This window comes from Colletotrichum destructivum, chromosome 9, assembly GCF_034447905.1.
Source record: "Colletotrichum destructivum chromosome 9, complete sequence".
Taxonomy (NCBI): Eukaryota; Fungi; Ascomycota; class Sordariomycetes; order Glomerellales; family Glomerellaceae; genus Colletotrichum; species Colletotrichum destructivum.
The window spans coordinates 3,674,124-3,695,624 of NC_085904.1; the positions used below are offsets into that span (position 1 = coordinate 3,674,124).

At 55.4% G+C, this 21,501-nt stretch overlaps 4 protein-coding genes across 4 annotated transcripts; 2 read left to right on the forward strand and 2 right to left on the reverse strand.

Moving 5' to 3' along the window:
- Window positions 1-420: 420 nt before the first annotated feature.
- CDEST_14196 (uncharacterized protein) lies at window positions 421-3,295 on the reverse strand. Its single transcript, XM_062930352.1, has 6 exons — window positions 3,166-3,295; window positions 2,950-3,058; window positions 2,826-2,884; window positions 2,257-2,762; window positions 1,226-2,130; window positions 421-1,141 (listed from the first exon to the last, which is right to left on the reverse strand). The coding sequence occupies exons 1-6, from the start codon at window positions 3,243-3,245 to the stop codon at window positions 440-442; spliced, it is 2,361 nt and encodes a 786-aa protein (XP_062786403.1). The 5' UTR covers window positions 3,246-3,295; the 3' UTR covers window positions 421-439.
- Window positions 3,296-3,995: 700 nt separating this feature from the next.
- Window positions 3,996-5,928, reverse strand: CDEST_14197 (Putative FAD dependent oxidoreductase, FAD/NAD(P)-binding domain superfamily, MTOX family). The gene is made up of 3 exons (XM_062930353.1): window positions 4,874-5,928; window positions 4,563-4,806; window positions 3,996-4,460 (listed from the first exon to the last, which is right to left on the reverse strand). The coding sequence occupies exons 1-3, from the start codon at window positions 5,700-5,702 to the stop codon at window positions 4,196-4,198; spliced, it is 1,338 nt and encodes a 445-aa protein (XP_062786404.1). The 5' UTR covers window positions 5,703-5,928; the 3' UTR covers window positions 3,996-4,195.
- A 1,641-nt stretch (window positions 5,929-7,569) lies between these two features.
- CDEST_14198 (Putative aromatic-ring-hydroxylating dioxygenase, alpha subunit, rieske [2Fe-2S] iron-sulfur) lies at window positions 7,570-9,174 on the forward strand. The gene is made up of 2 exons (XM_062930354.1): window positions 7,570-8,515; window positions 8,597-9,174. The coding sequence occupies exons 1-2, from the start codon at window positions 7,686-7,688 to the stop codon at window positions 9,045-9,047; spliced, it is 1,281 nt and encodes a 426-aa protein (XP_062786405.1). The 5' UTR covers window positions 7,570-7,685; the 3' UTR covers window positions 9,048-9,174.
- A 1,814-nt stretch (window positions 9,175-10,988) lies between these two features.
- CDEST_14199 (Putative P-loop containing nucleoside triphosphate hydrolase) lies at window positions 10,989-21,461 on the forward strand (the record flags this gene model as incomplete). The annotated part of the gene is made up of 10 exons (XM_062930355.1): window positions 10,989-11,353; window positions 11,413-13,226; window positions 13,340-14,529; window positions 14,599-14,698; window positions 14,758-17,655; window positions 17,755-19,544; window positions 19,632-19,725; window positions 19,795-19,921; window positions 19,985-20,624; window positions 20,691-21,461. 10 exons carry the CDS (start codon window positions 10,989-10,991, stop codon window positions 21,459-21,461), a joined length of 9,789 nt encoding a protein of 3,262 aa, XP_062786406.1.
- Between the last annotated feature and the right edge of the window lie 40 nt (window positions 21,462-21,501).

Below are 21,501 nucleotides of genomic sequence, written 5' to 3' on the forward strand. Positions count from 1 at the left end.
GGCCCAAATCGTCCGTGAACCGACTGGCGCTGGCGCTGGCGTTGTTGCATGGATGTGGGCTCCGACGCGCCGTGAGGGTGTAGAGAAGCGTGTTACCTAATAATAATCCTGTCGTGGCCTCTGGCTTCAAGCTTGGACGTCCTCGTGCCGGTGTAAGTCATGCTGTGACTTGACGTTGGCGCTTTTGACACAACATGCATCGTACGCCCGTTGCTGGAATGGGGGTTCTGAAGCCATCGGTTTTAGGATGAGAGTGGTCTCTCTCTTGGCTTCGAGGAGTCTGTTTTTTTTTTTTTTTGGTGGATTTGACCAGCATTTATCGAATCCTTCACGATCCTGAGGCCGATCAAGATTTGTGAATCAGCCGTGATGATAGTTGCGTTCACCATTCAAAAGACACGATATGTACGGACAGATCTAGGTCATGAAACGGTCATTGCTAAAACTGATTAAACAAGATATTGTTAAAATTCTCCCCTTCCCACCACGCGTTCCCCGGCTCCGACTGCGGGTAGCTCATATCCCCGATGCCGACCAGCTGTGAGGGATCCGCGTACAGCCAGGGCGTCGTGTTAAAAGTGAGGCTATCGATCTGCTCGACCGTCGGCGGATCAAAGACGGCGGTCCTCGACGGGGCCGAGGAAGATGATGATGTCGTGGCTGTATTCGTCGCCGTCGTCGTGTTGGCGCTAGTGTTGGTGTTCGTGTTGTTGTTCCTGTTGTTGTTGTTGTTGTTATTGTTGTTGTTGTTGTTGTTATTGTTGTTGTTGTTGTTGTTCGTGTGGTTCGTGCTGTTGTTCGGGTTCGCATTACCACCGCCCTGCCCCGACGACACTGGCGGCCGCTTGTACGACGGCGCCTCCTGACCGCCGTCCGCGATGTTGATGCTGATCTCGGGCGAGGTGGCGACGATGATCTCGAGCGTCGAGCCATCGCTCGTGTCGACAGGCGGCACGGCGGGCGTGAGGGAGGCGTCCAGCAGGCCGGCGGTGGGGATCTCTTGCAAGTCCGTCGTCGAGTTGAACTGCAGAATCTCCCACATGAGCGGCACGCTGAGGTACATCTTGGACGGCATCCAGTCCTCGACGTCCATGTTGTCCGTGCCGGTGGCGATGTGCGTCATCCTGTCGAGGTTGCGGTCCTGTATTAAAATAAAGTCAGTCTTCTCTATTCATTGTACAGTCCACTCCACGGACAAAAGGGATGCGGATGCATTGCAACCCACCAGCGCACCGCAGGCCGCGGAACACGGAATGAAGCTCTTCAGGAACCTCCGGCACTTGGCAAAGTCCGTGTTGGACTTGTTCTTCAGCCTGGCCGCCGCGGCGCAGCAGTAGTAGAGGTGCACCGTGGCGGCGATGGCGGCGACGTGGCCGAAGAACGGGTCGACCAGCGGCACCTGCTTGTCGACGACCATGTCGATCATGCGGACGATCCAGGTCGCGTGGAGCAGCGCCTGCTCCGACGACCGGCGCCAGAAGGTGTTGGGGATCCCCAGGTTCGGGTTGTGCTGGGCGCCGACGATGTAGAGGAACGGGTGGTTCAGGACCGTCGGGATGGCGTGGTACGTGAACTGCTCCTTAAGCCACGGCGCCCAGTAGTCGCGGTTCACCTTGAGCTCGTCCATGGTGCGCTCGTAGAACTTGACCGAGTCGTAGCGGTGGCACATGGGGATCCGGTTCTCCGTCTCCATAAAGTCCGAGAGCACCTTGGCGTACGTCGAGTCGTGCCGCCACGGCTCCTTGAGGATGTTGCGCGCGCAATCCGACACGTACTTCCTGACCTGGCTCCAGACCCAGCCGAGGCAGACGCTCGTGTTCCAGATGCCCGGCTCGCTCGGCGTCGAGGTACCCAGCTCGTCCCGCGGCAGCGGCGGCGCCTTGGAGAAGTCCTGCTCCGTGTGGTTCCCGCTCGCCGGCAGCGTCGGCCGCCGCACGTCGTTCGGGAAGCTCAGCAGCCCGTCCTGCCGGCCGTAGGACTGCTCCAGCACCTGCAGACTCCAGAAGAGCCTCTTCTTGCGGTCCGTCGTCGGGTCCTCCACGGCGTATACCGATTCCATGTCCAGCATAGCGGACCGGCAGAGCTGGAGGGAGAGGCCGAGATGGAACTGGCCGAGGTGGACGTTACCATCTGTGAAATGATCAGCTCCAAACGCGGCAACTCATCTCATTCTCATCTCATCGTATCTCATCGTACCCCCCCCCCCCCCCCCATTGCATCTTATCCCTGGAAAACAATCACTCGTACGCCACTCACCTATGAACGATGCATACGAGAGCAGACACAGGCTCTCAATGGTTGTGATGTCCACCGTGCCGTTGGCGATGCGGAGCATCACGAGCGTCTTCGCATTACTGCTATAGAGCTGCATGTGGTCTCGCCTCTCGGAGAACCGCGACGTCAGCGCCAGAATGCTGCTGGCGAGCTCCTCCGGCAGCGAGTCGTAGGCCCCGACCTCGTCTCGCTCGAAGCACCAGATCGGCTGCCGGTGACAGTACTTGAAGTACAGCTCGACGCCCGCGGCCATCTCGTCCGGGTCGAACACGACCGAGGAGTTGTTGTGGCTGCTGCTGCTGTGCATATGGCTGCTACTGCGGGCCGGCGGCGTTGCCGAGTACGACTTTTCCGACGCGTCGGTGACATCTTCGTACGCTGCCTGCTGTTGACGTGTCTGTTGATGTGTATGCTGTTGCCGCTGCTGCTGCTGCTGTTGTTGTTGTTGTTGTTGTTGTGCTTGTCCTTGACGCGCGGGGTGGTTCGGTCTATGAAAGAACCCGGTCAGATGGTCTGAACGTGACATGTGCTGGCGTGCGGTGCCGTATTACAATCCCCCTCCGCTGAGGAGGAGATCCAGTTTCTCTTCCAAGGTTTGCAATCTCTCATCCTATCGGTGGTAAGGGCGTCTGCCATCATCAGTTCGGGGGGGAGGGGAACACCTGTTGGACATACCGATCTCCCGCTCTGCGATGGCCTCACGGCGGGATAAGAACACGACTGCGAGAGGCGCAAGCAGCTGGAGCACGCCGGCTTCTCACCCGGACACCGCGTCTTCTTCCTCCTGTGCGGTCACCAGTCAGCGACGTTGACCCGGGCTGAACATACTTTTTTTCTCTGCTCGGGGCAGAAGGCAAACGAAGAAAAAAAAAAGGCAAAAAGGGCGCGGACCTGCAAGTGAGACAAGCATGATGTGAACGTCTTCTCCCCCTCGAGCTGCCTGAAGTGATGAACCCCTCCTCTGGCGGCATGTCATTGACGGATCTCACTCACTGCCGAAAGGGGGGAAACACGAAAGTCACTGAGAACGGCCCCAGTGAGAGAGAGAAGAGCATGCCTCCACTAAATACCTTCTATTCTTAAGCACCAAATTAATAAACAGCCCACCCTCCAGGGGTTTGCTTGCCGTGAACCCCGCACTGAACGGACTAATCCGATAAGCGTGAGGGGCCCTCCCTCCTCCCCCCTCCCCGTGTGACAATGCATTCGCCTCCTCTCTCTCTCTCACACTAGTTGCGCCCACCTTGGCGAAGGAAAAGTATTTGATAAGCAGGCGGGAGGCATAATTGACAAGAGTCAAGATGAGATAAGACCGATCGGGACTGGACTATAACCGTGGTCACGTGGAGAAGAAGCAACAGGTTGCGGTCATTTTCTATGCCAACCAACCTGATGAGAATGAGATCGACAGCTCATCATGATGCAACAAGCGCACATCTTTCAGCCAACGAGGCCCAAGCAAATCGTCAGCCAGACAGCGGGCCTAGGTTTACAAACGGATCTCTGGATCCTGTTGAGTTTCATGTTGATGCCGTTTCTCTCACCGTTTGCTGGAATACGGGGGTTTGTTCTTGCGACGACGTTTGAACAGCAATGGCCAGCTCAGTGCCTCAATGCCTCCCTATTCACTCACTCATTAGCAACACGACTGACACAAGCCAGCGCTTCCACGGTCCATCAATGCTTGTTTTGATAAGTCACCACAGCTCTATATAGAGTGAGACGTACAATGCGCTTGCTTACCCACGTGCTGTGAATTACCGCAACAAAAACGGCGATTTTTCATGGAACGAACCCTGAATCATTATGAGACTCTCTCTCACTTTCTCCCTCACTCCACCACTACGAAAAGAACGCTTGATCTTCGTCTACACACATGCAATCATAAAAAATAAAAATAAAAAACCGCCCGTTAGGCACGCTACAACCTCGCCACCGGGTCCACCAGATCGCTTAGCTCGGAATTCGGATACTCCGGGTTCTGCAGGTGATCCGGACGCTCACGATCCCAAGCCCACCGCGTCTTGAGCTCGGGAGATAGCGAGTCCTCCAACATCTGGATCACGTACTTGCCGAGAACAGGGAAGAACTTGAACCCGTGGAACGAGCCGCAGGTTGCAACGTACAAGCCTTTGGCCGCCGAGTGGGGGGAGATGATGAAATCCGAGCTGGTCGTGAAGGCGTCCCTTTGCCAAAAAAAAAAAGGTCACCAAGTCAGTAAAAGTTCCCTTGAGATGAAGGCGCCGACGCTTCTCAAAAAAACGTAACGCAGTCGATCCGTCACTCACCAGCAAATGCGGTGCTTGGTCATCTTCCAGTCCGCGCTCTTGCTCCCGTACCACAGGTTCCTCTGTTCCGCAATGTCTTCCTTGAGCTGCCGCGAGACCTTCCACTGGCTGTAGTCCTTAGCCGGCGGGGGCGCAGAGACGTGGCGGCCGGGCAGGATTTCACTCGTGTTGGAGAAGATCTTAGCCCCCCACCACTTGAGTTCTCTGTCCTTGGTCGGAGGGATACTGCCGATGAATGGCTTGCCTGGGGGTGGTTTCAATATGTGAGCGGTGTCTTAGTCGACGCGCACATGAGACGAAAAAGGACTCACCGTGTCCCGTGTACCCCTGGAACCCAACGGGCATGTCTGCGTACTTCTTGTACTCTTCCTCGTCAAGCTCCGCCATCCCGGTTGTGATGCCCGCCGCTAGGATGCGATCGCCGGCCCGGAGGTTGTGCAGACCGCTCTTTGCCGCGCTCAGCTCCAGCAGTTTCGGCGTGTACGCCCCCGTGGAGAGGATTGTGTGGCTGGCCGTCAGCGTCTCACCCGTCGTCGTCCTGATGCCCGTGCAGTTCCCGCGCTGGTCGAACTCCAGAGATGCCGTCTCCGCGGTCACATACTTGACGCCCAACCTCAGCGCTTCCCGCGTGACGGCGCGCAGGCAGTCTCCGGCCGCCGCCCAGCCGCTGGCGCGGTTCACCAGCACCTCCTTGGCGCCCGAGTAGTCGGCATCTTCGAAGAGGCCCTTGTAGAGCTTGCGGGCCTCGGACACGGGCAGGGCGATGATGTCGTCCTTGCGGCCGAGCTTCTTGTGGTGGTCAATGACATTCTGCGCGTAGTCGCTGCGGCAGATCCAGTAGACACCCGTCTGGTGGAAGTGCGGCTTCCAGAGCGGGTCGGTCTTAAAGATGTCCTGGGCCTCCAGCGCCAGTTGGCAGTAGGTGAAGTCGTCGTAGTCGGCGCGGACCACCTTGTTCCAGTCCCATGAGGCGGCCACGCGCTCGTCGGCGTCAAAGGCATCCTTGTCGACCAGGGTCACGGATGCATCGGGGTACTTCTTGATAAGGTGATAGGCGGTCGACACACCAAACACGCCGGCACCGACGATGAGATAGGACGGGTTGCTCTGGGTCATCTTGTTGAAAAAGTAGAATGACATGGATCGGCGGCAACAAGGAGGGAGGGGAAGGGATATGTTGTGTCCGGAATGGGTTTCTTGCAGCCAAGCAGAGTGAGAGACGGTCCGTCCTTTCGTTCGTGTGTACCAGTTCAAGACGGTACGGACAGACGGGGGATAATTATATTGTATGATACACTGGACGTCTTGTATCGTCGCCCCTTCACCTGGAACGACATGACGGTTTACTTATCGGTAACCCGCGTGTGGTGGTGGTGGTGGTGGTGGTGGTGTCCCCCCTTTCCCCCGCCCTCCAAGTTTATAGACCGGATGGGGTCCCGATGTCGGCAGAGATGCCGAATACCGATCACGTGGAGGTGGCTCTGGCCATCCGGGGACCGCCTATGGCTCTGCCCCCGTCTATCTGCTTTTTCCAAAGGCTCCCATGATCATCACGGATCACGATGGTTATGTCCCCGAATAGAATTGCCCTCCTGCAGGTTTATCTCGAGTTGAAGCCTGATCATGGGGGGGGGGGGGGAAGGGGTTGGTAGTCCTTTTGTGTGTTGGTTTCCGCTAGGATGATGGGATCTTCCCCTACTCAGAGACAAACTATCAGGGGTGCCCCATCCGTCGAGTGGCGATAAGACCCCGGCAACGGCTCGAATAAGATTGAATCCCTGCCTTTCTGCTTCCCAACTCAGCAATCATGCCTATGAATATCAGATACGCACAACACCACCACGAGAGATACGAGAATCCTCGGTATGCGTGTGTGACATGGTCGTTGACTCGTTGACAGCTGCAGCCCTCACATTTTCATGAGACATGGGGGGAGGGGGGCCACCGACCGGCGGAGTTGAGCAAAGTGCCGGCCGGCCTTGTTACCGAACGTAACACGTCGTCCTGACGCATGGCTGGCAAAAGGAGCAGGTCTAGTCTAGTCTACTTGTACTGGTCGGCGTCATGATGCCGAGACGCCATGAGGGGTGGTGCAGCGTGCAGCGAATGGGACGAACACAGTGCCTCGACATGTCCAATGAGACCAGAGACATTACGTTGCTAGAACGCTTCGAGACGGACGGGCTGGAACAAACAAACATCGTCTGTCGGGTGCCGATGGATTCCAAAAAAAACAACCGACTGGGCGTCCATGATGCGGGGGGACTTGGAGTAATAAGGGTCCCCGCCCAATGAAGAATGCTCAGTGAAAACTTTCCAGATCCGGTAAGGATAGTCGTTGTTAGTGGGTGGCAGATACATCTGTATCTGGGTATTGCTTCACCCCCCGCTGGCCGGGGGAGCTTTCGAGAGGAATAACTGGTTGAAGCAGTGATAAGCATGGGTGGAGTGACATCAGGTGCGTATGCATACCAGGTGCAGGTGGGTTGGATCTTCAGAGAAGGGGGAGAGCCAGATCAGACCTGGAGGACGGAAGTCTAGACTCCCCGGGGGGTGTGAATTCCATCTCTCGCCCTGCCCTCGATGACACCCCCCCCCCCCCGGGGGGGACACTGGCACTGCCTTCATAGTAGCGCGGCTCGGTCCGTGAATCCCACACCGAGGCGTTTGGCAGCCCAATCGGCCCCGCAAGCCATCGATGCCGGTCAGGTGATCGGACTCAGCACCGCATCGATAGCCACCTGACGACCTTGAGCGTCCGGAATAGTCAGAGGCGTTTGGTGTGCGACGTCGAGCACCGGCCGGCCCAAACACTGGGTTTCCCAAACCAAGAGCATTTGGGAGGGAGGGAGGGATGGGGGGGGACGGCGAGGTGATACCATGGACTTGATGGATCGGCCGGGCTTATCTTGACTATATAGAAGGACTATCGTCGCTGGGTATAAGGTTCTAGCTAGACGGCTCGATATCAGACCACAATCATCAGATCACTTACAAGTTGCAAACATCTGCCGAGCTCCAGCTCCAGTTTCTACTCTCTTTCCAAGTCTTACTAGGGAAACCCCTCCTACACCAGTTTTTGCTAGACGAAGCAACAGCAGCAGCAACCGCAGCACAGCAGCAATGTCATTGTTCAAGAACTACTTTGGCCTCGGCGGCTCAGGCTCCACGCCGCCCGCCCAAGAAGACAAGACCCCCGTCAGAGCTCTCCCGGCCTCCTGGTACACATCGCAAGAAATGTACGAGCTCGAACGCCGCGCCATCTTCTCCAGGAAATGGCTCCTCACAACACACAAGGCCAGAATCCCCAACCCGGGCGACTGGGTCCGCTACGACGTCGCCGGCTACCAGTTCATCATCGTCCAGGACAGGAAGGGGAAGATCAACGCCATGCATAACATCTGCCGGCACCGTGCTTTTCCCGTCGTCACCAAGGAGGAGGGCAACAGCTACACCTTCTCGTGCAAATACCACGGGTGGTCCTACGGCCTGAGTGGCAACCTCGCCAAGGCCCCCGGATATCAAGATCTTGCCGGTTTTGACAAGTCCAAGAACAACCTGTTCCCCGTGCACGTCCACATCGACCGCAACGGCTTCATCTGGGTCAACCTCGACGCCGGGGAGAAGCCCGAGATCGCGTGGGACGACGACTTCGTGGGCATCGACGAGCAGGAGAGGTTCCAGCACTACAACTTTGACGACTACGTCTTCGACCACCAGTGGGAGATGGAGGGCGAGTGGAACTGGAAGATCCTGGCCGACAACTACAACGAGTGCTACCACTGCCCCACCGCCCACCCGGACATCCCCTCCATCGCCGACCTCAACTCGTACTACGTCAACACCGACAAGGCCTACATCCAGCACTTTGGCCAGCCGACGGAGGAGCAGATCGCCAAGGGCTTCCGCGTGGCCGCCACCTACTTTTGGCCCAACGCCTCCATGAACGTTTCGTAAGTAAACAAAAGCTGCCATTGTTCAGTATCGTCAGTGTCCACTTGATCACAACCGCTAACGATCACTTTTCTAAACAGACCACACTTCTTCTTCATCCAGCGGTTCGTGCCCAGCGGCCCGCAAAAGTCGTCGATGCGCTACGAGGTGTACCGCAACAAGAACTCGGGCGACGAGGACTTCAACGTCATCAGCGACATGTACAAGCGCATCATGTCCGAGGACAAGTACCTCTGCGCCAACGCGCAGAAGAACATCAACGCGGGCGTCTTCGTCAACGGCGAGCTGCACCCGGACCTCGAGAAGGGCCCGCTCTTCTTCCAGAAGACGGTGCGCGAGGTCATCACGGAGCACTGGCGCAAGGAGCAGCAGGCGGGCGCCGAGATCTGGCCGGCCCAGCAGCAGGTGCCCAAGGCCGCCACAGCGAGCCAGAGCGACGCGCAGCTCTGCTCGGCGGTGGAGTGCTGCAGCAGGAACAAGGGCAGGATGGACGACAACAAGATGTGTCTCGACGAGGCGATTGCTTTCTGAGGGGTGTGAGATGAGGGGAAATTGCCTGATGGATGGATCGTGGGGGAAGGGGTGGTTTTGTCATTTCAGACACGGGCGTTTGTGGCACTCATTCGGATTTTTATATTGCAGGCCTGTTGAACAAATTGGAAGTTTTATAATTTACGATCATTATCGATGAGAAGATGCACTTACTTAACCGAGGCGAGATGATGGTCTGGTTACGGTTCTGTTGCACATGAACCCCAAGCCGAAGCGTTGGCTTCACACCGGACAGTAAACAAGTAGGCAGTACATGATAGCACATGAGCATGGCCTTGTGGGAAGGATCGTGGGGCGTTTGACTGAGTGGATTAGACCCCAAGACCATCCAACCCACTGGATTCTTGGTCATTGTGATCCAGAAACCACTTCGTCGAATGGGGAATGAATTGCCAGAGTCTAGGATTGAAACAATCCGCGCGTCGTTGCCGAGAACCGAGTCCATCAGGGGCCAATGGCCCGGAATGCGTTGGTTCGGTTGGATGGAGGAACGCCACAACAAGGTTCGGCTCTCGGGGTTCAGGAGAGGCAACTTCCAAACAGGAAGCAGTCTATCGAGTTCGGATCCGGTGTTACTCTCGGCGGTGGGATGATATTCTGTCCATCCAAAGAGGACGCTTGTCTGTTTTCTGACGGAAGATTTGACCATGCCTGGGGCGGGCGTGCTCCGGCTCCAAGTGGGGGCAATTTTCCGGCGGTAGAAAATCCGATTCGGCCAGACTTTGAGCCGCTCGGTTCAACCACGTGATGACGTAATCAATATTGTCCCACGACGACACCAAGACTGCTTTCCCTCGGAGACGACTTAAAAACAAACGAGTCTGTAAAACCAGCTTGGAAAAGCGCAAGTAGACATGAGATTGAATCTGGCCCAATCTTCCCATCTGCACTGCTTACGTATAGTCTGGGACAAGGTTATTCTAGTGCTGCAGCTAATCGTAGTTTCTCCACTTCGATGAGGCCATCACGACAACAACAACCATCCTCTGTTTGCGCGTGCTGTTGCTTGCGGCAACCGCGTTCCTCTCCCGACATTTCGATCATACGGCGTCATTTGAAAGGTACCTGTATCGTATTACTGCAGCTACTGCTTGGTGTCCCGCTGAAAGTGGTGGGATCCACAGGTAGATATCAGCTTCCTTCTCAGGAACATGCAACAAGTAGTCTTCCCTGTGTCACTGTCCACTGCAACATTGATTACACTATGATTTAGGCCCTTTTTGTAGATTGTATGGTATTTTCTATCTCTTGGAAACATACCTTGGGTAGCAAGGGCAGCACATAGCAGTTTGAATTACCCAGCTGCAACTTGCCTCTTACTATCGACAAAAGCTTTAACCAGTGGCCAGCTGTATCTTAGTTCTTTACTTTACCTCCACATGCAAATCTACGTTTTCGATTGTAAGCCTTTATCATTAACCCCTCCACTCTCGTTGCCGTTCTTTGCCCATAGTTCTCTCCTTTTAGTTCTCGTCATGATGGTTGAGGACTCATTGTGTAAGAAAGGTGGAAGAGAAAAGAGCGGAAGGGAGCAGAGCAAGATCAAACAGCGTCCGTCTCTTTATCACTCTTGTTTCAGCCTATATACGCGGAAGTCTCTGCCTGAGAGTGCCCTCCTTCCTATCACCAACAGGCTGCCAGGTCGCTCCTTCCTCAACCGCATCTCAAGTCCCACAACCTGCACCTTCCTCTCCTTTCCTTGCACCTCACCTTCCCCCACACTTTCCCTCCCATCTTCTTTCTCAACTTCCTTCTCGACTACCCAATCCTCCCACAAAAAGTCGCGCTGTCGGAAATTTCTCTCAAAAGAAAAACTTTTCGTCCGCCGAACCGAACAATCACCCTTCGACAATCCGAGATCGCATCACCGCACACACAAAACCACCGCCGGCTACATACTGTAGCCATCGCCTCGCAGCCATGAGTGCGCCCTTGGATTCCCCAGCGGCCATTCATGGCGCGCTGTACAATCACCTGGTGCTGCCCGCGAAACTCCCCCAGCATCGGGACCTCGATCAGCAGATTCCTCTCGTCGAGAAGACTCTCTGCCGACGGATGGCCGTCGCCGCCAGAATCATGTCGGCCCTGCCGGACAACACCAATACCTGTCGCGAAACCTGGGAAACCGTCCGCCAGACCGTAGTCGCGTGTCAGCGGCTTTACCAAGGTGGTCGCATCGACAAGGTCAGCTTGCTACGCGAGCTCCAGCAGCTGGGTCCGTCCGGCTTCATCGTGTTGCACATCGAAACCCAGAATGCCGGTCTCATTATTCGAAGAACCCAAGAGTTAGTTACCTCTGCGTAGATATTTCGCTGGTGTTTTCACTAACGTTTTGGAAAAAAAGTCCCGTTTTCAACGACAGTGTTGTCTTCGAGGCATTCGAAGCCTCTGCCAAGAACGAGAGTGTCCTCGCAGCCAAAGGTGCCCTGATCTGGGACTTTCCCGGCATCGCTGTCGCTATCCCATACACCACCTTCAATGACCAAGACTTCCAGCTGGGGCTCGCCAACTTCATCGAACAGGCATCCCTTGAAACTGTCAAGGACTTCGCTGCCTACGCGTTCAAGGCTGGCACTACCGTCTTCGAGTATCGTAACACCGGCGACCCTTCCATCATCTCCTCCCTCCTCATGGCCATTCTGGAAGAGAATGGTCGAAGAGTCGCCCCTGTCTTGTTGCGGAAGCGGGTTCGCGACGATGTCTGCTGGAACCGCGCCAAGAAGCCCTGGCGCCGGCTGCCTTACTACCTCGTCCTTCGCGTCGCCATTCAGAGGTATCTCACCATCGCCCTCGACCACGAACAAGGCCGATCGGAGTACAAATTCTTCATCTCCGTCCTCCTGGCAACCTTTCTCGATGACAGTCCCACCCACCACATCGGCATGGAGCAAACTCACTTTCTCAAGAAGAAGATCTGTCGTCGCCTGGTCAAGCTTGACTTGGACAAAGACCGCTGTCGAGACCAAGACGCTGTTGCGCGTTATAATCATCTCTTCAACTCTCTTGGCCCCAAGTTTGACAAATCCATCAGCAGATGCTCGGTTCTCCTCGAGCACGCCCTTAAACAAGAAAGATTGGCACTGGTGAAGCACATCCCCGTCCTTCCAAGAAAGGCTTGTGAGCAGGACCTTATCCTCAGCTTGCGAGTCAGCAATGGATATATCAAGAATGCCATCCAGAGCTTTAGATTCCCCAAGAACAAGCGCTATCAACTACTCCCGAACGAAGGTCCTGCTGAGGCCGCCAAGGACCACCTCAGTCAATATGCTCGCAACTACCATAAGTTGATCGACAAGGAGATGAAACTGATCGCATCCGTGCCCAAAACCTGCTCTGAAGTATCGCGCCAAATCTTCGACTATGTCCAGACTGCTCTCCCGATGTACGAAGACAATCCGGAGCAGAAGAGCCTGATGCTGTTGACCGTCATGGAGCTTTGGAAGAAGATGGATTCTATTGCCTGCGAATCTTTCCCTCTTTTGTCAGAGTTCCACCCGGTATTCCACCCCCAGATGCTCGACGTTCTACTCTTCCCTCAGTTCTCAGACATGGCACGTCTTGCATCGCTTCAGACCTTTTTGTCGTATCGCATTACGAGGGCTGATACTGTTCAACGAAACATTTTTGAAGATCCATCCGCTGGTTGCTTCGCTGAACGATACTACAGGGAATCTCCTGACGCTCCCAGCTTGAAATTCATTCACGATTCTATTGTTACGTTTGCAAACGAGATGCGGGAACGCAAAGAGGCGGAGTGGAAGAGAAAGACTCGCGAGTATGATGAGCTCATCAGCCGAATCGACACCAGTACTTGCATGTACATTGTCGACGAGGATAACATTCACGGACGCGAACGGCACGACCCTAACTGCCACCGTTGCTCAATGATGTGGAACGCCCAGAGCATGCGCATCTCCATCTTCGAAGAGCCGCTGCCGGTAGACCCGATTGTCGCCAGATCCATTGTCTTCGAGTTGGCCTGCCCGCAAGAATTCGCCATCTATCGGGACACGACCTGGTGGCTTCTTCGACACCTGGCTACTCACTTCAACGATGAGGGGGCCAATCCACGATGTTTTCTGAGAGACTACGTGCAGTTGAAGACGTTTTCCAAACAGAGCCACGGAAAGGTCGGTCTCGCTTCCACGACCAAGCCTTGTGAGTTACCGCCCTCTTCGTTCCCCTCATACTCATCTCCTTTTATTTTGGCGCATCGTCATCGTGCCGCGTACCCTTACGACGGAATTACAACTTGCTAACAGAATCACTAGTTCAAACAACTCACTACATCTCCGTACCTTTTCCAGTCGAGTGGGATGGCGGACGAGACGGCGTGTGCAGACCAAACGCGCTGAAGCTCGGCTACTTCGACGAACGCACCTCGACATGGCCCGGACGAACCAGGTTCCGACCCTCTTTCGCTCATCACACTGCCTTGGTCTTGCCGAACAATTCTCCTTGGAAGAAAGTCCTGGAAACCAAAGCCTGTGCCCTTGACGGACCGGGGCCTTCCTCGTACGAGATCATGGCCAGTCAGTCCAGTTGCCCTGCCGGAATCAACAACCACGAGTACCTGGCCATGCAGACCCTCATGACGGGAAAGAAACAGCGCTGGATTGTGCTGCTTGCGGAACTCGGCTCGACAAACTTGAATTTCTCGAGCGAAGTCACCCTGCTAGTCGTGTCTCATCTGGCCCTTCAGAGTGGACCGCGGGACGAAAAGGGAGATGTTCTCCGCACAATTCACAACGTCTTCCGGGATGATCACTTCTGCGACCGCTTCGTCGACCAGTTATGCGCGAGGCTCGAGAGTCTACAAGCAAACTGGAGAGAGACATACCTGATGGATGTGGTCATTACGCTTCTTCTGCGAACGCATGCGCTTACAGCTACCAACCGGGACGTCTCGTCCAAGGCTTTCGAAGCTATCTTACGAGCTCGCAAGATTTGCGTCCGTTGGGTTGAGATGCTTCGGGCAGAAACCTTCAAAGCGAGTGACGTTGAGATGTCGCGCCGATGCCAGCAATACGCCCTCTGGGCAGCGATTCTCTGCAAGAGAACGTTCGTCATTCACGCCAACCAGTCTGCCCATCTAGATGACACGGCGCTCCAGGCATACATTGAGTGCTGCATCACTCTCCAGGACAACCTGGTAGTTGAGGTTGGAGCGCTCCCTCAAGTTCTTCGACATGCAGTAATCTCTGACATGAAGCTTTCCTACCGCTTGTCATCGCTGGTTCGGAAGTCCATTGTAAGCTCTTCGGATACTTTCAGAAAGGCAATCATGGCCGTATGGCCTGAAGCAGATGGTCGCTCTCGACAGATCTCAGCCCTCCGTGCGGATAAAGATGCCTGGGTCGTGTGCGAGTCCCACGGTCACGATGGCTGGAATGCGTCAATCCAAGTAGTACAGTACAACTGTTCTACGGGGCTGCTTCTCGTCGACAGCCGCCCTCTTGGAGTAAGTGAATCCATTTGTGCTAACATTCGTCCGTGTACCAGGTCCAATGTAGCTAACGCAGCATGTCAGAAACTCCCAAAGCCGCCCGAACACACCGCCGTTCTCTCTGAGCTCTTTGGAGACCAAGCTCTGCTGACACGTCCTTCCGACATGCCAGGCATGGACTATAGTGAGTTCTCTTGGATAACAAATACTAATGGAGAGATGATGCTGACTGAAGACACCCAGCCTTGACCGTGAAGCCCAAAGGTTACCGAATCGATGTCGGCTACGATTCTGGCTCCATCGTCATCCGCGCCATCAAGGGTCAACAGTGGCTGCAATTTATCCAGAGAAATGTGTTCCGCTCTGAGACCTCCTGGGATTTTCCTGGTCCCCTTCTTGACGGTTGTTTGCACTGGCTGGATCTTCGCACTGGCAAAGTGTTCATTTCGTATGCTGCCGACATCTGGAATATCAGCCATCGAAATTGGACCATAAACACCCACCAGAGAACCTGTTCTCGCCCAGGCAATTTTGGTAACGACAGAATTGTCGACACCTACAGCCCGCTGTTCAACCGCGTCGCAAGAATCTTCCAAGGCTTTGAGACACGACCGAACTTGCTTGTGTTCCAACCGCCATCGAGACACCTCCAGGTTGAGATCAAACGGTTGCAGCTCTTGTTCCATGTCAACCAACGCCAACTTCTCGAGTCACCCCAGCTGGGATCCGAGATCGACCTAGACCAGGACGTTGGGACCTGGTATGGCCTCGAGAGCAAGTTGGTTTTTCGAAACCCCCGTGACCCGCAACAGAGAAGCATTCTGGTGCCTATGGGACCTCTGGAAACAAAGCGAGAAAGAGACAACTTGGTCGTGCGTATCACTCCCAATGGCGACTACGCAAAGTTTGTCATCAACAAGCACTTGGGGCGCATCGAGTCCACTCCTGAGCAGCTGCTTCTGTACATGAAAGCGCAACTCCATGCATACACGTCATCCATCTTTCCTGATCCGTTGACAGGACGAACTGGCACCGAGGAGGCCTTGCAGTGGCTATCTTCTGGAGCCTGCCAGCCCTGGTCGCCCTTGCGTGTCGGTTCGACGAAAGTTCTCGCCAGGATCGCTCAGCTGACTCCAAGTCACGAGTATTACCCAGCGGACTTGAAGGTCATGAAGACAGATCATTGGACCGAAAACCTGACCGAGAGTGTGCAGCACGAGAGATTCCGTCCACTCGTCGAGCAGATTATGGCCATCTCGGCAGAGTTACAGACCTTTGCACTCCTCGATGTGGACTCTGGCTTGCTGCCGCCCGCAGGCGACTTGCATCTCCATGACCGTGCCCGGCTCCGGAGACAGATCTCAGAGCGTTCTTTTGACAATAAAGCCGAGCAGCCGGCCAGCATTGACCAGAAATACTTAGCTCGAGACTGCGTCAAACCCGCGAACACCCGTCATTCTCAGGTTCTCGAAATTGTTCATATGTTGCGGACCTGGCCAAAGAACCTGACAACGACCAGCAGCTTGGCCCAGAAACTTGCTCAGAGCAACCTGATTGGGGGCAAAGCAGATGTCTTTGACAAGGTGTCACTCAACGACCGTCTGAGCCTTGACATCGCACCGAGTTGGGGACCTCTGGTTCGGTCCTGTCAAGAGCAGCAGAGTGTCTTTGCCCTCATGTTCATGCTGGCACCTATCTCATACGGATCCAAATCTGACGTGGAGCTTGTCAGGACCCTCGCCTCATTCTCAATCCTGGAAGAGCTCAAGGCAATCGAGCTTCCCCCCTGGGCTGAATACGACAACTTCCAGCCAAACCAAGTCCCCAAGATCGACTATTTGGCGAAGATGATTGCGCCGTTCAAAATACCTGCACCGAAACACGATGGAGACGAAATCCAGATGTTTGCCAGCGCGAAGCAGCTGCGGCGAATGAGAGAGGAAAAGGCAGCTTGGGAGCAGCGAGCGGATGCCGATTGCAAGTACCTGACCGACTTCTTCCTTTTGCAATGGCCTTGTGTCGAGCCAGGCGTTAGCGAGTTGTCCAAGTCTCTTTTGGTTGACGTTCAAGGTGCTACGAGCGCTATCCGGCCGGAGTGGAAACGCCTTTACCAGAACATGGACCTCTCAATGCATCTCGACGCCGTCCAGGCTGTGCTGAACAGACACCAATCCGACTCCAAGTACGAGCCCCCATATTTCATCCCATCGGATGAAGTCTTCCAACAGCGTTTACGCGGCGGAGAAGTGCCTTCTTTGCGATTTGACCTGTTGAAGAAGAGCTTCGACGCCATCGACACCGGAACTGCGACGCAACTGCAGCCCGCTTCGGCCACAGCTCCGGCCCCTGCCGCTGCCAAGGCGGGACCGTCGTCGGCCATATCCCGTCACCCGGCCCACATTCATCAGCCCATCAAGCTGCCGTACTCGCAAACCCGGAGCTCCGGCACAAACGTTCTTGCGCCCAGCTGGATGTCCTCCAAAACGGCGCTGGTTCCCTCTAACGCTGCAGCCGCCGAGCTGAAGCAGATCGTGTCGGAACTTGCAAATTCCAAGTCGATGGTGCGCCAGAAGTACGGAGAAGACTTGCAACGAAGCCTGGAGGCCTTTGTCGCACGCAAGACTCCCAAGGGCCCAAGCCGCAATCACTCGCCAGCCTTCGTCGCCAGAGAGATCTCCCTCTCGATGCTGTCAATTGATCGCCGCTTCCAGACCATCCAAAGGGGACTTGAGATGGCGGACGAGCAGATTTCGGCCCGGCGGGTTCGTTTGCTCAAGGCAGGGCAGCTTTGGCCGGCGGTGACAACGGTCACCCTACTTGAGCAGCTTCGATCAACAGAGACTTCAGTGCTGTTTGGTAAATGTGTCCGGGAACATTTGATTGACTTCGGCCTCGCCATCACAAGCACGCAGCGAGATTTGCGCATCAACCACGCCGTCATGCGCGGCGACGCTGGCAGATACTTGGAGGAAATGGCGAACCAAGGGCACTCCAACTGGAATCCATCTGTGCATCCCGACTGGCTACTTCTCGAGATTGAGGCAAACCTGATGATTCGGCCCGATCAGGTTGACGTGGCGCTTGCTACCATTTCTCCCGCCTCTGGGGCCAACTCCGTTCTGCAGATGAACATGGGACAAGGTCAGTATCGTCGCGCTTTGCGTCCCTTCCATCCGTCACGTCTACAGCTTAGACCGGAGACATGGCTTTGGTTGTCCGCTGGCTAACTCATACACATAGGTAAAACTTCTTGCATCATCCCCATGGTAGCGGCCTCCCTTGCGAACCGTCAGAACTTGGTTCGAGTCGTCGTTCCGAAGGCCCTCTTGCTGCAAACGGCTGAGCTTCTCCAAGCAAGACTCGGCGGCCTACTTGATCGACAAGTCCGCCACATCCCGTTTTCTCGCCGAACGCCCACGCAAGAGAATGTCATTCGAGCGTACCACAGAGTCCATCGCACGATGATGAAGCAGGCAGGCGTCATGGTCTGCCAACCGGAACACAACCTGTCCTTCATGCTGAGCGGCTTGCAGCGTCTTCTCGATGATCGAATGCCTGAAGCGGGACCCATGATCAACGTCCAATCCTGGCTGCGCTCGCGTTGCCGCGACATCCTGGACGAGTCCGACTACACTTTGGCCGTACGCACTCAGCTCATCTACCCTTCCGGCTCTCAGATGACTGTTGATGGACACCCTCACCGTTGGCAGGTTGCCCAAGGCCTTTTGGTTCTCATCGACCACCATTGCCACAACCTGGCTTACATGTTCCCTCACTCAATCGAGGTGGTGAGACGGCCCAGCGGCGGCTTTCCGCTCTTATTCTTCCTGCGATCGGATGTAGAGGAGGAACTTGTCCGACGCCTCACCGCAGACATACTTGGAGGAGAAAAGGGGATTCTCCCCATGCAGAACCTCGAGCCCGCCGAGCGTCTTGCCGTTAGGGACTTCCTTGTCAACGAAAGACCACGCGATGCTACCCTGCAACGCATTCGACATCTTTGCCCCGACCGGCCCAGCGTGAGACAGACTGTCTACCTGCTCCGGGGTGTGCTGGTGAACCGCATCCTGATGATGACGCTGAAGAAGAGATGGAACGTACAGTACGGTCTACACCCGCTCAGGGATCCAATTGCGGTTCCTTACCATGCAAAGGGTGTCCCTAGCGAGCAGTCAGAATGGGGACATCCCGACGTCGCGATCCTGTTTACCTGTCTGGCCTTTTACTACGACGGAATCAGCGTCGCCCAGCTTACCCAGTCGCTCGAGCATTTGTTCAAGTCGGACGACCCCTCATCCGAGTATGAAAGTTGGGCTAGGACCAGCCAAGACTTTCCTGAGTCTCTCCGAGCTTGGAACTCGATCAATGTCGACGACAGTCTGCAGCTTGCCGAGATTTGGAAGTCTCTTCGATACAACGTCATGGCCATCGACTACTTCATGAACAACTTTGTCTTCCCGCAGCACGCGAAGCAGTTCAAGATCAAGCTTCAATCCAATGGCTGGGACATTCCGCTCTTCTCCGTTGGTGGGGACGATCAGTCGGCCGGTAGCAAGGGTGGTGGTCAAGTTCCTGGTAGCAGCGGCTGTTCATCCTCGCCTGCGCTGACAACTGGATTCAGTGGCACCAACGATAACCGGACCATGCTGCCCTTGACCATCAAGCAAGAAGACCTCAGTGGACTTTCACACACCAACGCCGAGGTTCTGACATACCTTCTCCACGAACGATCCCGCGAGTGCCACAAAATCGTTGGCTTCCGTGGCGCGAGAGCATCCGAGTCAGACCTGTTGCATGAGCTCAAGAGACGCGACATCAAGATCCTCATTGACGCGGGGGCTCAGATCTTGGAAATGGACAACGAGGCTCTAGTAAGGCAGTGGTTGATCGTGGACCATTCGGCCCCCGCAGCCGTGTTCTTTGACAAAGGCAACAAGCCAATAGTTATCCAGAGAATGGGAAGAAAGACGCCCCTTCTAGCCTCGCCGTTCGCGGACGATCTGAGCAAATGTTTGGTGTACTTGGACGAGGTAAGAAACATGCGTCTTGACGTTCTCGCGCGCGCGCCTGTGTGGGTATGCAATGCATGGCGCAGTTACTGACTAGGCTTCATCCAGGCTCATACCAGAGGAACCGATCTGAAGTTCCCTCCAACAGCTCGAGGCGCTCTCACACTCGGGCTGGGACAAAGCAAAGACCACACGGTTCAGGGTAAGTGCTTGTAGTATTTGTGCCACATGTATGTGACGAGCTCGAAGCTGACTTATTGGGGACACGCAGCCGCGATGCGACTCAGACAGCTGGGCACGACCCAATCTGTTACCTTCTTTGCTCCTCCCGAAGTCTACCAGAGCATTATTGACCTTCAGATGAAGCCACTCGGGGCCCAGGTCGACTCGCGTGATGTGTAGGTGGACCCCGCTATAGCTATCGGGGGCAGAACTGAGTCAACTGACTGACCAATGCACAGAATCTCGTGGCTGCTCGACAACACGTGTGAGGGAATCGAACAGCTTCAGCCCCTTTACTACTCGCAGGGCATCGACTTTTGCCGACGGATGCAAGCCGCGATCGACAACCCAGACTTCATCAAGGACAGCTACCAGCGAGACAACTTCATCGCCACCGTGAAGCAGGATGAGCAATACAGCCTTCAACAGCTCTACGAGCCCAAACGCAAGATAAAAGGCACGGGCGAGCTTCGATCAGGCTCGGACAGCAAGATCAGGGCCTTTATCAAGGAGCTCAACACAAGACGCAAAGCCTTCCAGGACAATGGACGGGCGGTACACGCGTCCGCGCTGCAGGAGGTCGAGCAAGAGCGCGAGGTGGCATTCGAGGTCGAGACCGTCCGCCAGGTCAAGAGACCTCATCACTACCCTGCACTCTCGTTTCCTGGCTTGCATGCGGAACTCGAGTCCTTTGCCAGAACCGGTAGAATGCCCGCCAGTGCCGTCAACTTTATCCCTGCCACCAAGTCCATATCCAAAACGGCCATCGGCAAGAAGTTCAAGGTCTCGGACAAGTCATCGCAGAACAAGCTGTTCGTGTCCGGCGAGTTTGAGCGGACCATTAAGCTGAGCTTTGACTTGACAAGTGACAATTTCCTGGTAAGTCGACCAACCGCCCTTTCTTGCTCGCTTTCTTTCCGTTCGTTCCTAACAGCATCTTCCCAGCGCAACGTGAACTGGATTCTGTGGAGTCCCGTCACCGAGATCGCCTTGGTCATTGTGCCCGAAGAGGCCGAGGTGCTTCTGTCCACCATGCGGAATCGCTTTTACACCGTCGCGACGAACTTGATTGTGTACTCGGCGCCCGTCACCCGGAAGATGCTCCACTTCAGTGACCTGAATTTCTACAGCATCCCGGCTCTTCCATCGGAGTGGAGAGCGCCCGCCTGGCTGAAGATCGAGCTGGGCCTGTACGCCGGCCGGCTGTACTTTGAATGGCCCGAATACGACCAGCTGTGCGACTTCCTTGGCATTGATCAATCGTTGCCGATGTTGGAATACTTGGAGGAGAGTTCCGATAGTGATTCGGCAGACGTACAAAACCACAAAGAGACCAAGTCGACCTCCATCGGTCTCACCGCCCGGCCTCTTTCTTTTGTACAGGAGTGGCTTGCGGCTCGTCGAAGAGGCCAGGACTTTGTGTCCACGCCCATGGGGTTCATCGCACAGGGCAAGGTTCTGCAGGAGAGCCACCCTTTTTTCCGCCAGGCCAAGACGGCAAAGTGCGATCTCCTCTTCGCACCGACTCACAACACGGCGAATGACCAGGCGAACGAAGATGAGTATGCGGTTGCAGACTACGGCGTCGACGACATGGGCGCCAACGAGGAGGCCGACAGCGATGCCCACGAGGACGAGATTGAGTACAACGATTCCGAGTACGATGATTCCGAGTATGATAATTCGGACACGAACAACTTGAGTGAGGAGGAGTAGATGGGGGTATTCGAGGCGGTTTGATGGTGTGGTTCTGGTA